The sequence below is a fragment of the Tenrec ecaudatus genome, chromosome 1, assembly GCF_050624435.1.
Source record: "Tenrec ecaudatus isolate mTenEca1 chromosome 1, mTenEca1.hap1, whole genome shotgun sequence".
Lineage (NCBI taxonomy): Eukaryota > Metazoa > Chordata > Mammalia > Afrosoricida > Tenrecidae > Tenrec > Tenrec ecaudatus.
The window spans coordinates 64,567,078-64,592,497 of NC_134530.1; the positions used below are offsets into that span (position 1 = coordinate 64,567,078).

The following is a 25,420-nucleotide window of genomic DNA, read 5'->3' on the forward strand; positions in this document are numbered from 1 at the left end:
TACCCCTGGGAAGCAGCATCTTTTTACAACAGGGGTACCAGGACTCTTGATACCAGGACTCTTGATAGTTATAAACCAAACTAAACTCACTGCTGACTAGCAGTAGTAGCTCCCTTGTGAATTTCCAAGGTTGTATATCTTAACAGCAGCATAAAGCCTTGACTTTCCCACCTAAGCAGCTGGTAGGCTCAAACTGCTGAGCTTTTGGTTAGCAGTTCAATGTGCAACCCACGATGCCACCAATTCTCTCTGATAATTATAAAACCCAACCAAACTCACAGGCATCGAGCTAATGTCAATTCACAGGGACTCTATAGGACAGGGTAGAACTGCCCCATGAGTTTCTGAGATTATCATTCTTAAAAAAAAGTTTATTAACATATAATTTACATATCATACAATTCAATAATTTAATCACATTAAAAAGAGTTGTACAATCATCACCACAACCAATTTTAGAACATTTTCCTCTTTCTTGTACTCATTTCCCCCCAACATTCTCTGTCATACCCCTAAGAAACCATTAATCCAGTTACTGTCTCTATAGATTTACCCATTCTGGATTTCATATACAGAAAACTATACCAAAAATAATAACAAGATAAAACAAAGGAAAAACCTTAGTAGAAAATAAAGCAGAAAAAAAAGAAAACAAAGCAGAAAATATTAAAAACTACAACAGTTTTTAAAATGGGTCGAAAGGGAGATCAAATGATAAGGTATCATATTTTTAACTTAACTACATCTGCCAAAATCTACTTTACAATACAATCTAATTAACAAGGCTATTTACATTCCTTATCTGTGGGTCATAGGAAATTCGCCAGAGGTTTAATCCATGTCTAGACTCTGCAAATGGATTTTGAGATAGTATCTCTTGAGTGGAGTAGAAAGCCCCACCTTTCTCACCCAGGGTACTGGTAGTTTTGAACTGCTGACCTTGCAGTTAGCAGCCCCCTACAACACCAAAGCTCATGTGATAGTTATGTGGCTGTTAGAGACCCACAGAACGAAATACTGCATGATCTGGTGCCATCCTCACAATTGTTCCTGTGCCAGAGTCAATTGATTCAGCCACTATGCCAATCAATCTCATTGAGGGCCTTCTCCACCTTCGTCACCCCTTCGCTTTATCAAACATGATGTCCTTTTCCAGGGACTGGTCTCGCCTGACAACATATCCAAAGTATATAAGACAATCTTGCCATCTTTGCCTCTAAGGAGCACTCTGACCTTACTTCTTCCAATACACGTTCATCCTTTTTGTTGTCCATGGTACTTTCAATATTCTTCTCCAACACCACAATTCAAATGCATTGATTCTTTTATGGTCTTTTCTTATTCAATGTCCAACTTTCACATGTATATGATGCAATGGAGAATAACATGGCTTGGGTCAGGCCCACCTTAGTCTTCAAAGTACATTCTTGCTCTTCAATACTCGGAAGGACTCATGCAGCAGATTTACCCAAAGCAACTCATCTTTTGTTCTCCTGACTGCTGCTTCCATGAGCACTGATTGTGGATCTAAGTAAAACAAAGTCCTTGACAACTTCAACGTTTTAGCCATTGATCATGATGTCGAGTTATGAAGATCTTGGTATTACTTTGATTGAGTTGTAATTCATACTGAAGGCTACAATCCTTGATCTTCATCAAGTGCTAGAATTCCTCCTCACTTTCAGCAAGCAAGATTGTGTCATCTGCATATTACAGATTGTTAATAAACCTGCCTTCAATCATAATATAGTTAGTTCAATTATAGTCAGTTTAAATATATTTTCATGGGTTTACTAATCATTTGGGTTCCTTTTGTGTGTGTACAGAGTTGCTTGTTTATATGATCAACTTTTTTTTTTCCAGGAGAAACACTGGATCAACTTTTCTATTGGATTGTTTGTTCCCCCTTTTCCATTTGATCTTGGGAGTGTTTTTTGTCTTTTCAACTGATCCTTCGATGGCTACAGGATCAACAGGAAGCTTTCTATTCCCATCAAGACTTAGTCACAGAAACCCACAGAGGCAATTCTAACTTCCTTATATGACACTATGATTTATGACACTATGATTTGGAAACCTACCCACCTCTGCCCCCATGGCAGTGAGGTTGGTTTGGTTGGAAGGTTATGTGTAAAGTGAATATCTTAGTTTGGGGGCTTGTGACTAAATCACTTTTAAAAATACAGAAATAACAAATGTTATTGTAGTTAAACAAAACAATACTTCGGTCCTGGCTTATTCATTTTTAAAAATTTATTGTTTAACGGATTCTTCTCTATTTTTGTACCCTAAAGACAGTTTATATTTTCTGAAAATGTTTTGAAATAAATAATCCCTCGGGATTTATTTTCAGATATGGTTTGCGGTAGAAATTTATTTGCATTTCCCTCTTGGAAAAGATGTCTCGGCGTCGTTTACCGAGAGTGCACTCATTCCCCAGTGACTTATAACGCTACCTGTTCTCGTGGAGCCGGTCTACATTCCCGTCTCACTAACTTTGCTTCTTCATTTTCCTTCTACCTGGGGTGCTTTTCTCTAGGCGCCTCTTGGGCTATTCCTCTCGTTCTTCAGATCGTAGCTCAAACGTCACCCTTCCCCTAACAGGTTTACAAACACGTTTGGCTTGTTGATCCCTTGACTCCTGGAAGGCTCATGGTGGGCGGGGCCCGGCTGTTGCTAGGCCGTTGCCAGGGCGTCGCTAGAGCATTAAAGGAGGAGGAGGGGAGCAGCCCTGAGTCCCGGTGACGAAAGCGGGCGTGCGCCAGCGTCGCCAGGGAGCGCGTCACGGGCGCGGGCGATCGGGGGCGGGGTCAGGGCCGAGTCACGTGGCTTGGTTGCCTACGCGCTGCTGGGCCGTGGGAAGATGGCGGACGGAAAGGGAGATGCCGCCGCCGGGGCCGGGGCTGGGGCTGAAGCTTCGGCGGCAGCCGGAGCTGGAGAAGGAGCGGAGGCTGAGGCCAGGGCTCGGGGTCATCGCCCCACGTCTCCGGCGTCGGGAGTCCCCGGGTTGCGACCGTGTCTGTGGCAGCTGGAGACGGAGCTGAGGGAGCAGGAGGTTTCGGAGGTTTCGTCTTTGAACTACTGCCGGAGCTTCTGCCAGGTGAGGGGCTGACTGGTTGGCTGCGGGAGGCGGGGAGGGGAGGCCTCGGATCCATTGCCGCAGCCGGGCCGGACTGAAAGGCGCCGCGTCGCTGTCTCGTCGCGCCCCCGAGCCGGGAAGGCCCAGTTCCGAAGCCACAACACCGGCCCTTCCCCGACCCGGCCCGACTTCGGGCACTGCCGGGAAGGGTTGCTTTGGGCAGGCTGAGCTCGGGGCTACCCCGGCGGTTCCCTGAAAGGGCCGTGCCCTGCAACCGTTGTCTGTGTCCTAGCCGGGTGCCTGGAGCGCCACTGCCCCCAGAGGGATTGAGTGCTTCTTGTTCCTGCCCGGGGATCCTTTTTTTAAGTAGAGTGCAGAATTTTGAAGTAGAAAACTCGGGTTTTCACGGAATAGTCTGTGGACGTGTGTTGGACCCAGAGACTTTTCTTTGGGGCCAGCATCTTCTGGGTCTCTGAAAGGTGGTGTTGGCTTTTGAAAGGCGTCTAAGGTTTCCTGACTAGGGTTCCCGGAACCAGTTGATTGGTGGGTTTTCCTTGTTTTGTTGTGGTTTGACGTTTAAGCTCGCCTTTCGCCTCTGCAATCCTTTAAGGCTTGTGCTTCAGGAATAAGGTTGGTGATAAGCCTTGTATTGATGATCTCCAGGGGTCTTGGAATAGAAGAGCATCGGGAAAGATGTGTGTCTCTTTGGGCAGTTGTATGGTCAATTGTTGTGGGTCCTAACCTGAGTGTATGTGTGGCTCTGGTTAGCTTAGGTCTCCAGAGTCACTGTGAGATTTTTCTTAATGTTTCCAAGTTCTTTACAAATGTAGGGATTTGCCGTTGTTATTTTTTCTTAGGCAGTTTTTATCACATTCCGGACCCTTCGCTCCTCACCCTGCTTATCTTCCGAGAATGCGAAACAATCCTGTATGTTGGTGTTTGAGCTCGTAATTGAATGTGCTGAATAAATCGCAGTGTTCCAAAGTTTTAATTTAGGCCGAGGGGTGCCGAGGACCATTTACTCTGGTGGTCTGGAGCAGAATAAAGAACTTGACTTTGGGTTCCCCTTTAGCATGATTGTTTTTTTCCTTTCTGCGGAGCCAGAGGCACCTAATCTGCTGGAATGTACTTGTATCCTTTCTGTTCTGTCCTTTGTCACTTTAATTTTTATGTCTACAACGTGCACCATTTCTCTGTACTATCAGTGTTAAGGTGCAGTTTATTCTACAGGCTTTTTCTTACTCTGTAGATTGAGGGCAGGCACTCATCTCTTCAAATTCGAAGGCAAAATGAGTGAGACATGGCACCCATGATGAGCTCATAGTTGGGGCACGGGGCTACAAGCGATAGTATTTCCAGCACCGGGTTGATAATGATGGGGGCGGAGGCAGGGGGCGGGAAGAGGTATTGTCGATGCGGAGCAAAGAAGGAGAACCCTCTTGGGGCATCCCAATGAGAAAGACAATTAACTAGTAAAAAAGAAATAAAAAGCTTACTTATAATAAGATTGTAGCATGACAGTCGCAATCGCAGGCTCTAGGTGGACACGTCCTCGGGCCGGGGGGGGCGGGGTGGAAACGCGTTGAGGAAGACATTGATTTCAGTGGAGATTCAGACCATTCGCAAAAAAAAAAAAAAAAAAGATTGTAGCACGTGCTTGGAAAAAAGTATCTGAGAGGCCACTGTGGAATGTTGTTAGAGAAGACCCTGTGACTGAAGAGAGGAAAATGGAAAACCGGCCCCACAGAGCTCTGGGAAAGAGCCCTCGTAGTGTCAGTGGTAAAGTGCTTGGCTGTGACCCAAAGAGTGGGAGGTCGGAACCCACCAGCATTCCACAGGAAAAAGATAGGGCATTCTACTTCTGCAAAGATTATATCCTTGGAAGGCCAATAGGGCACTTCTGTCTTACAATGTTGCTAGGCGTCAGTGGATTCCACTGCAATGGGTTGGAGATCTGGGGCCCAAGGTAGCAAAGGGACTTAGAGAATGCTATAGGGGAAAGAGGAAAAAAGCTTTTGGGTTAAGCTTCAGTTGTTTCCCTGGGAAGATAACTAAGATTAGCTAGTTAGATTGATACTTAGCAAAGCATAGTTACCAAATAAATGTATTTTGCTTTGTGTTTCAGCTATGGTTTTATTTCAACTGAATGCTTTCATATATGGAGTCTTGGTGACACTGGAAGAATTTTGAAAAGAAAGTACATTGTAATTTGCTGTTGTTTTTAATGAGATCCCCAGTGAGATTTTACCCGAAAACCTTTTTGAACTAGTAAATAGGATAAAAGAAGGTGTTCCTGTGACCATAGGTTGTCATAGAAAGTAAGTTGGCTTGGGATTAGTGTATCCTAATTGTGAGTCTTATAACTTAAGAGCTAGGGATGTTGAGCAAATAAATCACTTCCTCAGATAAAAAATAAGGAGATAGATTTGGACCTGTAATCTATGACTGTGAAACCATACCTTATTTTCTGACCCTTATCCACATATGCTTAGAGCAGTAGAAAAGAAAGTATCTGCAACTTGTCAATATTTCCTTGTTTTGTTGTGGTTTGACGTTTAAGCTCACCTTTCGCCTCTGCAATCCTTTAAGGCTTGTGCTTCAGGAATAAGGTTGGTGATAAGCCTTGTACTGATGATCTCCAGGGGTCTTGGAATAGAAGAGCATCAGGAAAGATGTGTGTCTCTTTGGGCAGTTGTCTGCAACTTGTCAATATTTTTCACATTGTCACAGTTTTCCAATCCTTTCAAGAAAAATTTTTTTTAATTCTGAAGAAACAGGAAAATTTTACAACCCATTTGGCTTAGTAGCACTTTTTTTTACATGTGAAAGGCAGAATAAGTTTCATCCACTTGAGAATGAGTTGGGTGCATGAAATTGTACTAAGTGGAGATGTTAAAACGGGATTCTTGTCTTCATACTGTTTTCGTGTCATAGAGTATTTTTTGTAATAGTCTATTTTTTCTGATTTATAGACAATATTTCTTTGTTTTGCTGAGAAAATGATGCTGTCTTTGCAAGTTTTTGCTTTATTTTGACTCCAAGATTCTTAATTCTATTTCTAAGATACCATTTGAAGATTTTCAACATAAACTTCATTAACAAACTTCAAGTTACTGTGTGAATATTCTTTGAGGATATCAAAGCATGTTTCTCTGGGACATTTTTTGTTGTAGACAGTGGCTCTATAGAATTATAAAGATTAAAATAAGTACTGCATCTATTTGTTTTTCCTAGGTTAGTGATTTTACTAGTTCCACTATTTAAACCAGCAGTGATCTTGTGCATGCTGTTTTCTTTTTTTCTTTTCCACAAGTCTTTTTATTTATTAAGCCAGGTACATTTTAGATTTTTTCTGCTGCATACAAAACGGCCTGCTTGAAGTTCTTTCTTCCCATCATGCTTCAATGCTCAACACTCTAGATCTTTTGTGCTTCATCACATGTCAAGGCTGTTTTACTAGCCACAGATGTACATGGAGGCGGATGAAAAACTGGACTTAGGTAGGAGGCTTCCTTGTCCAGGTCCTGGAGAATTGTGTAGGAAAGGGGAGTGGCAGCCATATGCAGTTGGATATCAGATGGCCACACCAGCCACAGACCTTGGGAACATGCTCTGCTGTTTTTTTAAAATGTGATTTTCTGATTTGCAAATGGCCTAGTAGTAGCACTCTTTGTTCTCTGTGTAAATATATTGTCTGAGGACTAAACACCATCAGTTAAAAAAAAATCACACCGCCTGAGGAATTGCTTTTTTGGATTTTTAAGACTTTTTAGCATTGGTATAGAAAGGCTTTGCTTCTGCTTGCTTTTCAGGTCTCACCCAACTAAATCCCATCATGAACTCCACTCTTATTCCTTGTCATTTTTTGCTATCAGTGAACCTAAGTATGATCCTAGACACTCCTACTCTGATTAACATTTTACATGTATGTTACCAAGTACATTATATGGAAAGATGGGTCTTAATTTTATTTTGATATTAAAAGTTCCAAAACATATAATAGGCATAAAAACTAGTTACTAACAAGTTGATTTTGATTCATGACAAGCCCATGTGTGGAACTGCCCTCCGCAGGGTTTTCAATGGCTGATTTTTTTCCAAAAGTAGAATGCCAGAGTTTTCTTAGACACTGTGGAGTGGTCTCAACCCTATAACCTTTCATTAGCAGTCAAGCATGTTAATTGTTTGCACCCACCCGGGAACAGGTGAAAACCTGGGCAACTACAAAGACATCTGTTAAAAGAATTTTAGCAAATTATCTGAGATTATCAAGAGTTCTTGCTTCACTTTCTTGTTAGTTGTGCTATTCTACCCCTTTCTCCCATTTTCTTTATGGCAAAGTTTCTTCCTTTGGGGTTCAGTGTACATTTCTCCAGATAGATGTCCTATTATTAGTTTGTGTTCTTTTGACACTGTGTATACATGCTTGTAGTTTTCATACATTTGTCTCACAAAAGTTTTAGTTCAGACCTTCAGAATGTCCTCCTTCCACTGCATTTAAAAATAAATCGCTCTTATCTTCTGATGGGCCTCACAGCCCAATTTGGTATTCTTTCTAGAATATAAGTAAATATTTTGTTAGTCACTTCAATTGTGTCTTGCCCCAGAAGCAAGAAAAAATTCGTATTCGGTAGCCTTTTAGAATCTGGACCCTAACTTCCCAATTCCGACCTTTTCAGCCGCATTTTCCTTGTTCATCTTCAGCTTAGTGAGAAAATGTGAAGGATTGTAGTACAGGCAAGGAGACCAGATGACACAGCGGTTGAGCCCTAGGCCCAGAACCCTTTTCTTATCTGCCTATTCATCTGTCATGACCTGGCTCAAATATTACCATCTTTTAGAAGCTTTCAGCAGGCAGCATTAGATAATTTCTTTCAGAAGTACACTCCAGTAGCCTCATAGGCATAAACAGGAGCCTAATTGCTTGTTTGGAGCCCTGGTGGCACAATGGTTAGAAACTGCCGCTCACCAGCTCATTGGCAGGTCTAACCCACCAGTGGCTCCTCACGAGGGAAAAGACCTGATCTCCTGTAAAGGTTACAGGTTAGGAAACCGTACTCTGTCCTATGAATTGAAATGCCTCACTAGCATACAACAACAGTAATTATTTGTTGGTATGTTTGGTTTTTACAAGAGCCGGGATCTTGTTTTTTTCCCATCAGTTGTATTGGCACATAATTTACATATCATACAACTCAATATAATCTTGGGTTTTTTTTCAGACTTCATACCCAGTAATTAACTTATTGCCTAGCACATCAAACTAGTTTCTTGAATGAATTAAATTGTAGGGGTTTCTTGATATACTTAAGAAATGAATACTTCAAAAAGAATACACAGTATAAAATGTAGTATGTAAAAAACAATTTTACCATAAGAAATAGTTGTAAATTAACAGGATAGGAGACTTTGAACACTTCTTCATGGCATTACTAGATTTGATGGCATTTCATATAGTAATGCACATTTACATGTGAAATGAAGGGTAGTTATTAAAGGGTGCAGAAAATGGGGCGTATTGGGAAGGAGTCCTGGTAGCACAATGGTTAAGTACTAGGCTCTTGACCAAAATATTGGCTGTTTGAACCCACTAGCTGCTCTGTGGAAGAAAGATGTGGCGGTTTGCTTACTTAAAGATTCTAGCTCTGGAAAACTCTGTTCTTTTCTGTCTGTCCTGTATCATTGCTTGAGTCTGAATTGATTTGATAGCACAGCATAATATTGTTTCCAGTTAACACAAGATCGGGACAGTCAATCTTCCCAGCTGCTTGAGATTGGTAGCCAAGAAGGCTCTTGAACTTTACCTCTGCCATTTAATTTTAAAGAATTTTTAATTCATTTATTTTAATTCTTGTGATTTGAGCTGGTGAAGTAGTAGCTAATTGAAAGGTAGTGGTTGTTGTAAAAGTTATGTGAAAGCCCTGATCCTAACACAGGATAAATGCTCTGTGAAACGCTGGATAACTTTAGATGTCATTTGCTGTATACTGTGGGCCCTAATGATTTCTTTCATTCTCTTATAAACGGTTAATACTTTTTTAATCCAAGTAGAAAATACCACCCATTTCAAGGTTGCAGAGGCATTGGTAAAGTGTGCTTTATGTGTTTATTTGGATCTAGACTCCTGTCACTTCTCCCCAGAAGTCTTTCCTAGCTTTCTAAAACAGCGCTCCTCCTGCTTTCAGCGCGTTCCAAACAAGTCTGGCTGTCCAGTTGGTTTCTACCCATGGCAACCCCACATGGGTTGGAGGAGACCCGTGTGCCACGAAGTGTTCAACGGCTGCTTTTGGAGAAGTAGCTTAGCAGGCTTTCTGAGTCACCTCGGCGTGGCCTCTAGCCTCCAAGAGTTCAATGAGCAGGGGCGCATGTAAACCATTTGCACCACCAAGGGTCTTCAGCTCCCTCAGCCTGCTGAATTTACTGCTCTCAGTCACTGTGCTCCTGTGAATCTGTGTCCGCAACTGGAATGTAAGTGTCTTGGGAGGTATTAATGATTGTGTTCATCTAGGACAGTGGTTCTCAACCTTCTTAATGCTACGACCCTTTAATCCAGTTCCTCATGTTGTAGTGACCCCCCAACCATAAAATTATTTTTGTTGCTACTTCATCACTATAATTTTGCTACTATTATGAATCAGGCGACCTCTGTGAAAGGGTCGTTAGCCCCCAAAGGGGTCGCGACCCATGGGCTGAGGACCACTGACCTAGTACCTAGCACTTAATGGGTATATACTATTTTTTTATCTCTAGCTTCTTTCCCCAAATCCCTCACTTTTTGAGGGGGTAATGAGCAAGTCGTAACCTGCATTTGTCAGAAATAGGGAAAGTTTTGGTTAACCATTTTATGCTGCTTCTCAGCAGAGACCCAACTTGGGAACTTACTTTTTATTTTGTTTTTTTTTTTCCTAAGAACTTAGCATGGTATATATCTTTAAGAAAAATACTTTCTCCACAATGCTTGTTTAACCAATTCAAAACATTAATTTTGGTAGACTTCACTCCATACTGGAAAACCAGTATGGGGTTGTGCAAGATGGTATTAAAGATAGATTCTGTTACTGGCAGAAAGCAAATATTTGAAGCATTACACGAGACATTAGAGGGACCATTTAATCTATTGAGCATCTTTCATGCATCAGGCACTCAGATGGTAGTGGCATTTTCATTTTTCAGATAGGAAACTGAAACCTAGGGAAGTAAAATGACTTTCTCAGAGTCACACAGAAAGTTCTTTAGACTCCTGGGCCCTCACAGTATTTAGCATTTCCTCAGGTGTATTTCATGGTGTATCAGTGTTCCATGAGATGTCTGTGTTAGTGAGGGCTGTCTTCATATAGATAAGCAGCCCTTTTTAGTGTGAGTTGATTGTGCATTGGGCTGCTAACCACAAGGTCAGCAGTTTAAACCCACCAGTAATTTGCAGTAGAAAGATGAAGCTGTTGGCTCCAATAAAGATTTACAGCCTTGGAAACTCTGACAGGGCAGAGATTCCCTAAAATAGAACATTGTCATAGTGCTAGTCTAATCTGAAGTCATTGGATTTTGTGATACAATTTGGTGACTGATTACTGCTGTACATGTGTACATATTTCCAACAAACATTTAGCATATACATCAACACTTGTTATAGCGGAATAACTGGAAAGACTCTAGTGCTTTAACAAGCTCTTTATATTTTGACTATATAAGGGGCTTCAAAAATTCATGGAAAAGTGGAGTAAGAAGATAGGGAATTTTTTTGATAGATGGATTTTATTTACAAATAGTGAAAACACCACTTGCAGTGAGGAAACATTCCAAATTTTTACTCATAAAATTAACTGAAATGGCAAAGGCAGAGTTACAAAGCCACACACCCATCGCTGAACAAGAGGGAAACGAAACGTTCCAGACGTTGAGGAAAGTTCCCAAGGAAAGTTCCCAAGTTCCACAGCAGCCTGTGTTCATTCCTGCATTTTCTCAATGAGCTCTTCCTTGTATTTGCCAACCTTTTCCAACCTGTCGAGATTTGGCTTTGCGTTCAAGAATTTTTTTCCGATCTTTGTCTAACTTCAGCCTGGTGATGACCAGCTTGCTAGGGTGAATGCCCACATGGACAGTGGTGCCATTGGCTTTCTCGCGCTGCACCCGCTCGATGTAGGTGACGGTACTTTTTTCTGTACACCTGGACCACCTTGCCCATTTGCTGGCCTTTGTAGTGCCCTCGAACCACCTGGACCTCATCGTCCTTGCGGATGGGCATGGAGCGCATGTTATACTTCTGCCGCAGCTCCTTGGAGAGTGGGGACGACATGATCTTCCTGCGCATGTGCGAGGGCGCATTGCAGTGGCGTTTGCGGTTCTTGCTGCTGTCCGAGGTCACGAACGGGTTGAACTTCATGGTGACCGTCAGGTGTCCGGCGACCTCGCCGCTCCACGCGCAGGGCCGATAGGGAATTTTTCCATGGATTTTTAGAAGCCCTATGTTGTCAAACAAGATACCACTGAATAGTGGTATGATGTTTGGGTCAAGTTACTTTGTCATTGGGGGCCTCAAATCCCTGTTTAGCGTAGATGATGTTTTAGCTGTGATTCAGTTTTAGAAATTAAGTAATTGTATTGAAAAATTAAAGACTGTTGTATGAGCTCCAATAAAATGATTTTTTAAAATTAAAGATTGTTTTCTAAGTCATGTCCACACATTTGTCTTATGGGTCCTTATAAATTATAAAAGTAAATTAATATAAAATTTAATTGCATTAACTGATAACAAATTTCAAATCAATCACCCCCAAAATTAAAATGCAGTATAAAAATATGGATATTCTGTTTCTACCCATAATGAGTAATTATTTACACCTCAGGGTAAATGCCTATCCCATTGAAGACTGCTCTACCAATCTAAGCTGAAGAAATTACTTGTTTTCATTAGATTGTTTGGTTTTTCTTAGGAAACAATAGAATCATTATGTCTGGAATCAACTAATTAGAAGTGGCTTTGGATTTGGTTTAGATGGTGTAGTGAGTTAAGTGGGGGGTTGCTGTCCACAAGGTTGTTGGTTGTGGGTTCAAACTCACCAGTCACTCTGCAGATGACATGAGACTACTCCCATAAAGATTTACTGTCTCAGAAGTCCTATGAAGTAATTCTACTCTTAGTTGTGTTACTCTATATGTCTGAATAAACTTGAAAGGCAGTGAGTGGGTAGGAGTTTTTATGATTATTATTCTTAATTCTAAATTTTTGTTAAGGTCAAACTGCATAATAAAGCATAGGCCATCAATAATTTTTAGATGTACAGTTCAGTAATGGTGATTATATTCAAGCTGCAAAACCATTCCACCACCATTTACTTATTGCCCCTAAGCAAAATTCCCCTGGTTACCCACCCTATTATTTTTATAATTAAAATAAATTTTGGTCTTGCATGTTGTTTATTTCATGTGAGATCATACAATATTTTTCCTTTTGAAAACTCAGCATGTTTTCAAGGTTTACCCTTGTGGCATATATCAGAACTTTGACACTAGGTTTTATGCTTGCTGTCTTGTGAAATACGGATTTCAATTTTTAAAAGATTTTGTAAATGAAAATGCTAAACCTAAGATAATTATTTCACATACTTCTTTTTCTCCTGATTTTATTTTTTTAATCATTTTATTGGGGCCTCGTACAACTCTTAACCACAGTCTATATAACCATCCATTGTGTGTCAAGCACATTTGTACATTTGTTGCCCTCATACTCAAAACATTTGCTTTCTACTTGAGCCCTTGGTATCAGCTCCTCATTTTTCCCCTCCCTCCCCATACCCTCTCCCTCATGAACTCTTGATAATTTATAAATTATTATTTTGTCATGTCTTACACTGTCTGATGTCTCTCTTCACCCACTCTGTTGTCTGTCCTCCAGGGAGAGGGTTATAGGTAGAATGGTTCCCCCTTTCTATCCCACCTTCCCTACACCCTCCCGGTATCGCTACTCTCACCACTGGTCCTGAAGGGATCTCTGTCCTGTATTCCCTGTGTTTCCAGTTCCTATCTGTACCAATGTATATCCTCTGGTCTAGCCAGATTTATAAGGTAGAATTGGGATAATGATAGTTGGGTGGGGGGCGGAGAGGAGGAGGAAGCATTTAAGAACTAGAGAGAAGTTGTATGTTTTAACGTTGTTACCTGCACCCTGACTGACTCATCTCCTTCTTGTGATCCTTCTGTAAGGGGATGACAAGTTGCCTACAGATGGGCTTTGGGTCTCCACTCCGTACTCCCCCTCATTCACAATGATGTGATTTTTTGTTCTTTGATGTCTGATACCTGATCCCTTCGGCACCTTGTGATCACGCAGGCTGGTGTGTTTCTTCCATGTGGGCTTTGTTGCTTCTCAGCTAGATGACTGCTTGTTTACCTTCAAGCCTTTAAGACCCCAGACGCTATATCTTGCTATATCTTTTGATAGCCAGGCACCATCAGCTTTCTTCACCACATTTGCTTATGCACCCATTTGTCTTCAGCGATTGTGTTGGGAAGGTGAACATCATGGAATGCCAGATTAGTAGAACAAAGTGTTCTTGCATTGAGGAAGTACTTGAGTTATTCCACATACTTTTGACAGTAAATGTGGATATAACATCACATTTAGGTCAGTCTTCATATTTTATTGTCTTATGGAATGGAAAACCAAGTGCAATAGAAAATAGATTTGAAATTAAGAGATTGCATGACAGATCTTTGTTCCAATATTCTCTGACCTTAAACCGTGCCTTGGATCTATGCTCTTTATCTATAAAATTGGGGAAAATAGAAAGCTATTCTGTTAGTGGTTTTGAGGTTCAAATGGTGGAACTCTGTAATACTGTCCTAGGCAAACTTTTGGTAGATTATAGGTACCTGGAATATAAATTTCCTTCCTTCCTCCCTCCCTCCCTACATCCCTCCCTTTCTTCCTCCCTCCCTCCCTCCCCTATCTTCAATATTGTTTTAGAGGAGTAGTTCATGTAGAGTAGCTCCTTCTGATTTCCTGTTAGTGTGTACCCTACTAAAAAGATTTCCTAAATGTTTCCAGAGGATTTGCCATTATAGTTTTAGATTCAGAGAGTCTGGGATGAGAGTGTAGACTTGCAAGTAAGATATACAGTGGATTTCTATTACATTAAAGCATTATGGATACTCTTGGACCTTAAAGAGTGGCTTAAACCTGTTGCAATAAATGCATAATTTATGTAAAATATATTTATTTCATTTGGCTCTGCTCTCAGCCTAGAATGTTATCAACTGATAAGAAAAGGGTCTAATGTCAATAATGTTCTGAACTTTGGTATAATTCTTTACCACCAAGTATAATTTAAATTTTGAATCAAGTGTGTTGAATTTGTTGTAGTGTACAAGTATGTCTCACTAGTCAAAGATCTGAAAAACTGCTTTCATCAAACTTACCAAAATAAGTTAACAAATCCTCCAATGAATTTGATGCAAAGCATCAAAAGCAAATAATTAGAGTACCCAGTATGTTGGGTTCTGGTGATGGAAAAATATGTGGTACCTGTCCTCAGTGAGTTAGTCTGTTTAGGGTGGAAGATAGACATTAAAATAAGTTTTCATATTGTATTTGTTTGTGGTGTGTGAGAGCCATAGCCAGTGTTTGATAATCTTGGGTGTATAGCCTCCATTTAGCTAATTTGTCATTAGGTAAAGGGACCATGAGTAAAACCATTCTCTGTGCCTGAGTGTGGTGCTGACGTTTCTGTAGTTTACTAGAAATGTTTTTGAATAAGCAACAACATTATTGCTCTTTTCCAGTGCTTTAAGCCACTTTTCCATAATGAGCTTCATTGACTTTGGTTGCCAAACTAGAAACTTGAAGCTAATTTGATTAAGAACAACCCTGTACTAATGTAAAGGATTGTAGAAATTCAGGGAAACCATCATAGAGTGGATGGAGGGCTTGAGCAAATTTTAGGTTTAGAAATGGCAAAAATGAGAGCTATTAAATATTTGAGTCCTGGAGATTTTCACAAGTATTAGAAATTGTTTTCTTATTTACGGTACATACTTGAGTATAAGCTGACGTGAATAAGAGCCAGGGCACTTAATTTTGTCACAAAAACTGCATTAAAAATTTGCCGGAAAACTCGGCTTATACACGAGTATATACGGTATATAGCCATTAGGATATGCATCAGTTCAGAAGAATTTTTTTCGGCATAGTGATGGTTTTAGGAGCTTTGGTGGCACTGGGTTACCATGTGTGTTAGGCCATTTTCGTTTTCCACCTGTCGTTTCAGTGTCTTTGCTTTTCTCCTTTGTTGGTCCCTCTTTCCTGGCCTTGGTGCTTTTTCTTATTTTCTTGCTTACTTTTTTATGGAGTGGGTAGGAAGGTATACCCTCCATTAACTTCCTAAGGAGGTTTCACTTCTCTTAATTGTGTTAGTCTGGCTAGGTATAGAAATATAGATTAAACTCAGTTTTGTTCAAAACTTTGAAGATTATGCTACTTGGAAAAAATAAAATATTATGGGCTAATAAAGTTGTGAAGAACATAATGAACCACCCTTGTGCCCACTATCCAACATGAGAAATAAAATGATTAATGCTACCTATGTGTCTCCTCAGGTATAGCTACCTACCACTACTATCTTATTTTGGTATTTAATCATTCCTCTGCTTGTCTCTTCACTTTGGGCATTTTAAAACTATATTTTTCAGCTTTATTTAAATGTTTCATGATCGCTTCTCAGCCTTTTGGCTAAGATCAAGTGTAGGATGATTAATTTTTCAGGTACCTTAAAGATTCAAGATTATATTTCTGAGATTTATCTATTATGTGTAGCTTTGGTGTTTTCATTTATCATTAATATGAAGTGTTTTGTTATCTAAATATATCATAGTTTCTTTGTCCAGTCTTTTATTGATGAATTTAGAAGTGGTGACATCTTGATTCATATGTGCAATAATTTCTTCAGGGTATAAACTTTGAGTAATGCTGGGGCTTATATTGGACTGCTAACTTCATGGTTGCTGTTCAAATCTACCAGCCACTCTGCAGACTAAAGATAATCTGCTCATTCTGTTGGATCACTTTGCTTCAGCATGGGTACAAATACGGTTCTTTTCCAGTTGGTTGGCCAGGTAGCCATCTTTTCCAAATTTCTTGGCACGGAAGAAACTGCATCATTGCTTCATCGGCCTCTGCATTCCATTAATTCCTGAAGCCTTATGTTTGGCTGATAGCTTTAGTGCAGCTTAGACATCTTCCTTCAGGGCCATCATTTCTTAATCATGTACCTCTTGAAGTGAGTCTATGTCAACTAGCTCTTAACTGGTACAGTGACTCTGTTTTCCTTCCATCTTCTTTTGATACTTCTTGCGTCATTGAATATTTACCCATAGAATCCTTTCAACATTGAAATAGAGACTTGGGTTTTTTCTTCAATTCTTTTAGTGTGAGATATTCTGGTGTGTTCTTTTGGCTTTATAATTCCAGGTCTTTGCAGGTTTCATTATAATATGTTGCCTTGTCTTGAGCGGCTCTTTGAAATTTTCTGTTCAACTCTTTTACTTCATCTTTTCTTCCATTTACTTTAGCTATTTAGCTATTCTGTCCTCAAGAGCCAGTTTTTGAGTCTCTTCAGATGCCCACTTTGTCTTTCATTTCCTTTGTGCCTTTTAATGACCGTTTGCTTTCTTCATGTATAATGTTCTTACTCTCATCCCACAGCTCACCAAATCTTCTGTATCTAGTGCTCTCAAAATTCAGGTGGGATATACTTAAGGTTGCATTTTGTCCTCATTGATTTGTTTAATTTTCTTTAGTAAATACATATAAATTGTCCCCTAAAGTATTTGTACAACATGTAGTATCGTATACTCTAAAGAGTATTGCCAGTGCATTCTCACCAATACTTGGTATTGTCAGAGAGTTTAAACTTAGCCATTCTGATGGATATACTGTGATATGTCAGTAGTCATATTTTATATTTTCTATATACTAGTGAATAGTGAGGAGGTGTGTGTTTTTAATATATTGATTGCTATTTAGGTATCCTTTTCTCTAAATTGCTTTTTCTTACTTGGTCCCTTTAATTTTCATGTTTTATTTATCTCTTAGTAAATAGTAAATATGAAATATTTACTCTAGATAATAGTAAATGTTATCTTAGTAAATAGTATTTATGAAATTACATATGCTAGATACTAATCACTTAATTGTTTTATGCTTTTAATTACTTTCTAAACTAAAACAATACTTTGTTTCAATAAAACAAAGTATTGTTTTAGTTTTCACATCATGATGCATGCAAGTTTGACATAGTTAAAATATAATTTTAAAAATTTGAAACAAAATTTATTTAAATTGCTTTTATAGTTTGTGCTTTCTGTAGCCTACAGATGATTTTTAAGAGGCAGATGTTAGACATACCTCCCCTTCCAACTATTTTTACCCCTTTCTGACACCACTGCCGCTCCCTGGTACTCGACTTCTTGCTGGGTTTGATAATCTGTTGCAGTGGTCACACAGAACTCATATATAATACTAAAATGGGTGATTATTAGGGAAGCTGACAGGTTGCATGTCTGGATCAGAAATGTTAAGCATACAGCTCTTTTGTTTGCTGTAGTTTTCCTCAGCTGTGGTTGTAGCACATCTCTCTCTGGTCCTTAGCCTCTCAGCCACACTGCCCATTGTCATCTGGCCTTCTCTGGCAACTATTACACAACATTCCTTTGGCACAGATAAATCACCAAAGGCCACTACATTCTGCAATCCTGCCTAAAAGGATTGTTTCTGATGCCACAACTAATTCTGGGCATAAGCATTTTGTATGTACTTTGCTCCTAATTCTTCTTGATAGTCTTGGTATTTTCTCTAACAACTTTTGAGATGATTCATTTTATACCCAACAGAGGGAGAAAACCGACCAATCCCATACACTTTCTTTGCATGTTCCTACCCAGTCATTTGGTGGGAGTTACAAAGAGTGCAAATAGAAGAGCCACACCTGTTGCCACGTGGGGTGTTGTTTTTCTTTTTTCTGTTTTTATCAGTTTTGCTGAGGTATAATAGACATACAGTAAACTTTATATTTCAGGTGTATAATCTGATGTTTTGACGTATTACATACATATATGAAGCTGTCACTGTAATTAACTATAATAACATTGCATTTCACTTGTATCAGTATTTTTGTTTGTTTTGCTGAGTAGTATTTTCAATATATATCTACATATATTTTGTAGATATGTTTGATTTTTTTCATTTACCTGTTAATAGTTATTTGAATTCCTTCTTGTTTGGGGCTAGTAAAAATAAAGCTCCTGTGAACTTTTGTATATAAATCTTTATATGGACAAATGCCTGCATATCTTTTGGGCTAATACCTAAGAATGGGTGTCTGTCACATGACAAGTATATGTTTAACTGCTGAGAAATTGCCATACTTTTCCATACTCGTTTTTCCACTGTACCTTCGCATTGTATGAAGATACTATTTTCCTACGACAGCAACAATTGATATGGGGCAGTGTTTTTTTTTATTTTAGCCATTACTTTCCGTGTAGTGGCAGCTCATTATGGTTCCATTTGTATTTCCCTAATGTTGATCACTTTTTCATATCCTTATTTGCCATCCCTATAGTGTCTTTGATGAAGTCTATAAAAATATTTGACCTGGTTCTTTTTTTAAACTAAGGTTTTTGTTTTCATTTTTTAACTGAATTTTGAAGGTATCTGTTGTGTATATTGCCAGAACTGTGAAGACCCTGTTGTATAGCAATATTTTTGACCTACCCCCATTGAAGGCCTACTCTGGGTCATTGTTGAATAAAACAGTAGGAGTAAAGAGTAAGAGACCAAAGGCATTTCTGAGGTAGAATTTACAGATACTTGTCCAGGAATGTCAAAAATTGTTTTTCAGTGGGTCGGATAGAAGCTTGAAGGAAGAGCATATTTACTGGGAAAGGTGTTTGATTTTGGATATATGCATCTGAGATTTGAATAGGAACTCCAGATAGAAGTGTCTAAGGGAGATACCTTAATTTAACCTTTAAATTAAGGATTTAAGAAATTAATTGACCTTGGATTTGAATGTAAGCATTCCTAGTAAGAATATTTAGAATAGAGTCAAGGATGGAGCTTAATGGGGCATTTTTCCTTTGTTATTTCAAACAGGTAGCATGCATCTCAGTATTTCTAGCTTTTTAAGGATAAGAGCAGTTGTCTAGCCAGTACTGCCACATAATAGCTATTTGTAGAGTAAATGAGAGAGCTCTCAGTAAGAAAGGGAAAAGACCATGAATTTGTTCTCTTCAGAATGCCACTGAACTTGAAGGGATTATATTTATAATTTATCATTCCTCTGCTAGTTTCAGATTAGCCAATGTTTCCTAAAATTTAAGTCCCTATAGAGCAGCTTCCTTTCCTTACACAATGTCGTTTGAATGAGAGACTTAAAGTGTTGCTTGGATGACTATAGCTCATTTAGCCAAACTGTACATTTTGAAAAAGCATGAAGATGTTTGTCCCAGTGATTCTTAAGATTCTGACCCAAAAATGCAAACCGAGTGCCCCCTACCTATTCAATTTGGACTCATAGTGACTCGATCAGCCAGAGTAGATCATGCCATAGTTTTGCAACGTTGTATATCTTTAGGGAAAGCCACAGCTACATCTTTCTTTTGGAGATTGGATGGTGAGTTTGGACTGTGTGTCTTTTCTGGTTACCAGCCAAGTGTTGACATCATTGTGTCACCAGAGCTCCTAGAGCATGCCCAGTGAGCATGTTACATGCGCTTCAATGAAGACTTCGTTATTTAATCGAACTCACAAGTGAGAGGAGACAGATTTGGAGATATAAAAAAATTATAAATCAATATAGGGCAAGTGGTAAGCATAAATATTCATGCACCTTTGAAATTCTATTTTATATATAGGAGTCTTAATAGAGTGTCTGTATTCAAAGATGATAAATTGGTAGCAGGGAACATTCTAAGTGGGAAGGTGGACTGTGGAAAGACCAACCCATCTACTCATCTTTTTGGTATTTTAGCCATGGTTGGCTAGTCTACAAGTGTGCTTTCAGCAGTCATGTTAATGTTGCCTTATTCTGATAGGGCCAATGTCTTATCTCCATTATCTAGCATCATACATGAAGTAAACTCACTGCCAGTGGAGCCCGTTCCCTATGGGACTGGGTACAAAGAACTATCCCTGTGGGTTTCCAAGACTACTTCTTTACGAAGTAGAAAAATTAATCTTTTTCTCATAGAGCTGGTGCTTTGAACTGCTGAGCATGCAGTTTGCTGTTACCCAACACGTAATCCACTATGCCACTGGGGCACCTTTTTTGTTTTTTGCTTGGTTTACTACACATAATAAAAGTAACACAAATGAACCCCACTGCCATTGAATTGATTGTGATACATAGCAACCCTATAGGATAGAGTAGAACTCTGCTCTGTTGGATTTCTAAGGCCCTAAATCTTCAAGGGTGTAAACAGCCTTATCCTTTCACCTAATGGCTTGAACCACAGACCCCATGGTTAGAGCCTACCTCTTAACTATGAAAATCCATGACACTACCACCAGGACTCCTTTTGTATATGTAGTAGGCCATCAATAAACATCTCCAAATGAATAATAAAATGATTAATTTATTCAGTAAACAATGAGATTTGAAGGTGTCTAGTGGAAGTGGGTGGAGGAATGTTAGGCCTATAAAGAATTCTTGTGGTGTGTAGGGAGTTACTCCTTGGGCTCTTAACTGCTAAGTCACCATTCTGAAATCGCCAGTCACTGCCGGGGAAAGACTAGACTTTCTACTTTCATAAAGATTTATAGTCTCCGAAGCCTTTAGAAGGCAGTTCTGCCTGGTCCTATATGTAAGGTTGCTATGAGTTGGAACTGACTCAGTGGTAGTGTTTTTAGAATATCTGACTTCAGAAGGATAAAATCTGATACTGAATATAAATTTTTAATTGACTTGATTTTTAAAAGCAATTTTAGGTTTATAGAAGAATAGTGCAGAAAGAGTTCCCATTGATCTTTCTCCCTCTTTCACAGTTTCTCCTGTTAACATCTGGCATTTCAGTGATACATTTATTACAATTGATAAACCAAATATTGATGCATTATTATTAAAGTTCATAGTTTACATTAGAGTTTATTATATGTGCTTAATCTTATAAGTTTTGCTAAATTTATATTAAGTTTTCCATTACAGTATCTCATACAAAATAGTTTCACTATCCAAAAAGTATCCTGTATTCCAGCTCTGAATATAAAATGCTTAAAGCTCTCTGATTGTATTTTAATAGTTTTTTTATTGTTAAGAAATAGAAAAATTTTCAGACATTTCTACTTTTTTATTAAATCATTTTACTGGGGCTCATTCAGCTCTTATCACAATACATGCATGTACCCATTGTGTCAAGTACTTTCGTACATTTTTTGCCATCATTGTGATCGGTTTCCCCTTTCCCTCCTGGGCCATTTCTACTTGTGATAATGATTGCAGCCTCCAGTTGTACACCCATTCTGATCTTCCTTTCCCAAGTTGTTCCTTCTGCATGAACATAAACTCACTAGATCCTACGTTTTCTATGTCTGTCTTTCAAGTTGTCTTTTTCAGTGTGACCTCACATAGCTAGGGCGCAATGCTTGAGGCAGACCTTGTTTAGTTAAAATTACTGTTTTATGTTTGTTTTAATTAAATACTTCTATTGGGGGCTCTTACATCTCTTATCAGAATCCATACATTTCATCCTGTGTGTCAAGCACATTTGCACATATGCTGCCATCATCATTTTCAAAGCATTCTCTTCCCATTTGAGTCCCTGATATCAGCTCCCCATTTCTGCTCCCTCCCTCCCATATCTGCCCTCCCTCATGAACCCTTGATAAGTTATAGATTATTATTTTCATAAAATTACTGTTTTTACGAAGACTTCAAGGGGATATTTTTGGTTTAAGGTGTCAAATCGAAAGATTATTTCAGGGCAATAGTCTTAGGAGTTCTTCCAACCTTCATGCATCTGTAAATCCTGGATGCTGTTATAGTTAGGAGCCATTGAGCCAGTTCCAACCCATAGCGACTCTGTGCACAACAGAAGGAAGCACTGGCCTAGCCTTGTGTCAGCTTCACAGTTGTTTCTGTGCTTGAGCCCATTCTTGCAGCCACTGTCAGTCTGTCTTCCTGAGATCCTTTCTCTTTTTTGTTGCCCCTTTACTTTATCCAGTTCTGGATACCTTGAGAATTTTGAAGTTCTGGTCTATAGTTTGCTCATTTTGAGTAGGAATCTTCTATAGACTCTTGGACCACAATGTTTAATAGTCATAGCCAGGCAACATCCAGTTCTTCTGGTCTCATTGCCAGGGGGGCATTTGTTCATTGAGGCAATCAGTATATCCTCCTATTCCTGATTCTCCTTTCTCTGTTATTCTAGATCAGTCTTTCCCAAAGTGTGCGAGACTGCCCCCTGGAGGTGTGTGTGGGTGGGAGTACCGTAATGATCCAGGGGGCTGCAAAAGCAGATATCCTGGATTATGGGCTATATAGCACAAAAGTTTTTGTCAGTGGGGCAGTGAGTTAAGTTTGTTTGTTTTATTAGATTTCCGAACTTATTTGCCCTGCCTGTGATCTAGAGAAGGGCTTTTAGTCCTGTGTGAATTTTATTGGGAAACTGTACATCACTCTACATCACTAATCTTGCCCTTTCAGTCTTCATTTCTAAGACTCAAAGACCATTTAAAGTAAAACGACTTTGGATCTGAGTCATTTACAGGATGTTAAAATGTTTTGAAGTAGTACTAATTGAGCACTAAATTTTGGGGTGAAGGGTTCAAAAAATCCCAAACTCACTGCCATTGAATCAACTCTGATTCGTCTTGGCCCTAAAACAGAATAGAATTGCTCCTTTGGGTTTCCAAGGCTGTGAATCTTTATGGGCGCATAAAGCCTCATCTTTCTCCTGCAAAGCATTTGGGCGGTGTGAACTACTGCCCTTGTAGCCCAATAACCCACGTTCCTAACAAGGCTCCTTGAGGAAGGATGAGAGAGATAGAAATACCTTCAGAAGTGTGTAGACCTAGATGGGGAGGAGGATATGTTGAGAAACAATTACTTCACATTTGATTATTATATATTTTACACATTTCTGTGCAATAAAAGTTTCTATGATTTTTGTAGCAATACTTGTTGCTCATATTTAATCCAAAGTGTATAACATGCTACAGTGGGTTTATTGAATATGATCCTTCAGCTATGAAAAGATCAGCTAATCTAATACACTAGTTAATAAAGCTTCTATACAAACAAAACCAAACTCATTGCAATGCCAACTTGTAGCAACCCGATAGGATACAGTGGAGCTGTCCCTTTGAGCTTCCCAGACTATAACTTTTTTTAATTGGGGGCTCATACAACTCTTATCACAATCCATACATACATCAATTGTGTAAAGCACATTTGTACATTCATTGCCCTCATCATTCTCAAAACATCTGCCCTCCACTTAAGCCCCTGGCATCAGCTCCCCCTTTTCCCCCTCCCTTCCTGCTGACCCCTCCCTCATGAATCCTTGCTAATAAATTATTATTTTGTCATATCTTACACTGTCCTACGTCTCCCTTCACTCACTTTTCTATTGTCCGTCCCCCAGGGAGGAGGTTGTGTAGAACCTGTAATCGATTCCCCCTTTCCACTACACCCTCCCTACACCCTGCCAGTATGCCACTCTCACCACTGGTCCTGAAGGGATCATCTGTTCTGGATTTCCTGTGTTTCCAGTTCCTGTCTGTACCAGTGTACATCCTCTGGTCTAGCCAGATTTGTAAGGTAGGTAGAATTGGGATCATGATAGTGTGTGTGTGTGTGTGGGGGGGGAATCATTTAGGAACCAGAAGAAAGTTGTATGTTTCATTGTTGCTACACTGCACCCTGACTGGCTCGTCTTCTCTCCAGATTTGTAAGGTAGAATTGGGATCATGATTGTGTGTGTGTGTGTGTGTGTGTGTGTGTGTGTGTGTGTGTGTGTGTAGGGGGGGGAATCATTTAGGAACTAGAAGAAAGTTGTATGTTTAATCGTTGCTACACTGCACCCTGACTGGTTCGTCTCCTCCTGCAACCCTTCTGTAAAAGGATGTCCAGTTGCCTATAGATGGGCTTTGGGTCCCCACTCCGCACTCCCACTCATTCACAATAAGATTTTTGTTCTTTGATTCCTGGTACCTGATCCCTTTGACACCTTGTGATCACACAGGCTGGTGTGCTTCTTCCATGTGGGCTTTGTTGCTTTTCAGCTAGAAGGCCACTTGTTACCTTCAAACCTTTCAGACCCCAGAGGATGCTATATCTTTTGATAGCCAGGCACCATCAAATTTCTTCACCACATTTGCTTATGCACCCTTTTGTTTTCAGCAATTATCTTGGGGAGGTGAGCACACGATGATAGGATTTTTTGTTCTTTGATGTCTGATAACTGATCCCTTCAGCACCTCGTGATCACACAGGCTGGTGTGCTTCTTCCATGTGGGCTTTGTTGCTTCTGAGCTAGATGGCCACTTGTTTATCTTCAAACCTTTCAGACCCCAGAGGATGCTATATCTTTTGATAGCCAGGCTCCATCAGCTTTCTTCACCATATTGGCTTATGCACCCTCTTTGTTTTCAGCAATTGTGTCGGGAATGTGAGCATCATGGAATGCCAGTTTAATAGAACAAAGTATTGAATTGAGGGAGTACTTGAGTGGAGAATCAATATCCATCTGCTAACTTAATACTAAATCTATAAATATATGCACATAGATCTATTTCTCCAAGACTATGCCTCTTTATGAGAGTAGAAAACCCCATTTTTCTTTCATGGAGTGGTTTCAAACTACTGAACTTGCAGTTAGCAGCCCAATTTGTAACCACCATGCCACCAGGAATCCTAAAAGTTCATAGAGAAGTAGAATGAAAAGGTAGTAGAATTTTTCTCTGAACTTTTTGAAGTTCCTCATATTTCTTGTAATTTTTTTTTAAGTAATCAAAAACTTGCTGACAACGCTTCTCAATTATCAGGTGATCACTCAAATTTCACTTTCATTAAGTTGCTTCTGACCCATAGGGAATCCTATAGGACCAGGGTAGTGCTGCCTCAGTCCCTGTTAGGCTTTACTGAAGTGGCGAGCGTCCTGCAGAACCACACTTATGGTAAGCAGCCAGGGTCACAAGAGGGACTATTTGTATGGAATCTATAGCTGTATAAAATCTAGTCAAATCCAACAGTGGCAATCCAACTATTTCTAATTCTGCAGAAAACGTTTGGCTGCTATTGAAAGGTTAACAGTTCAAGTCCACCCAGAACCTTTGAAGGAGAAAGACCT

The 25,420-nt window shown here is 39.6% G+C and overlaps 1 protein-coding gene and 1 pseudogene across 1 annotated transcript in view; one reads left to right on the forward strand and one right to left on the reverse strand.

Moving 5' to 3' along the window:
* Positions 1-2,833: 2,833 nt before the first annotated feature.
* Positions 2,834-25,420, forward strand: part of RLF (RLF zinc finger) — a 69,552-nt gene continuing 46,965 nt past the window's right edge. The window contains exon 1 of the mRNA XM_075554403.1: positions 2,834-3,100. Coding sequence (XP_075410518.1) covers positions 2,864-3,100 — 237 coding nt within the window. The 5' untranslated portion in view covers positions 2,834-2,863. The remainder of the gene's footprint in view (positions 3,101-25,420) is intronic.
* Positions 11,023-11,499, reverse strand: LOC142434642 (ribosomal protein uL24-like pseudogene; annotated as a pseudogene).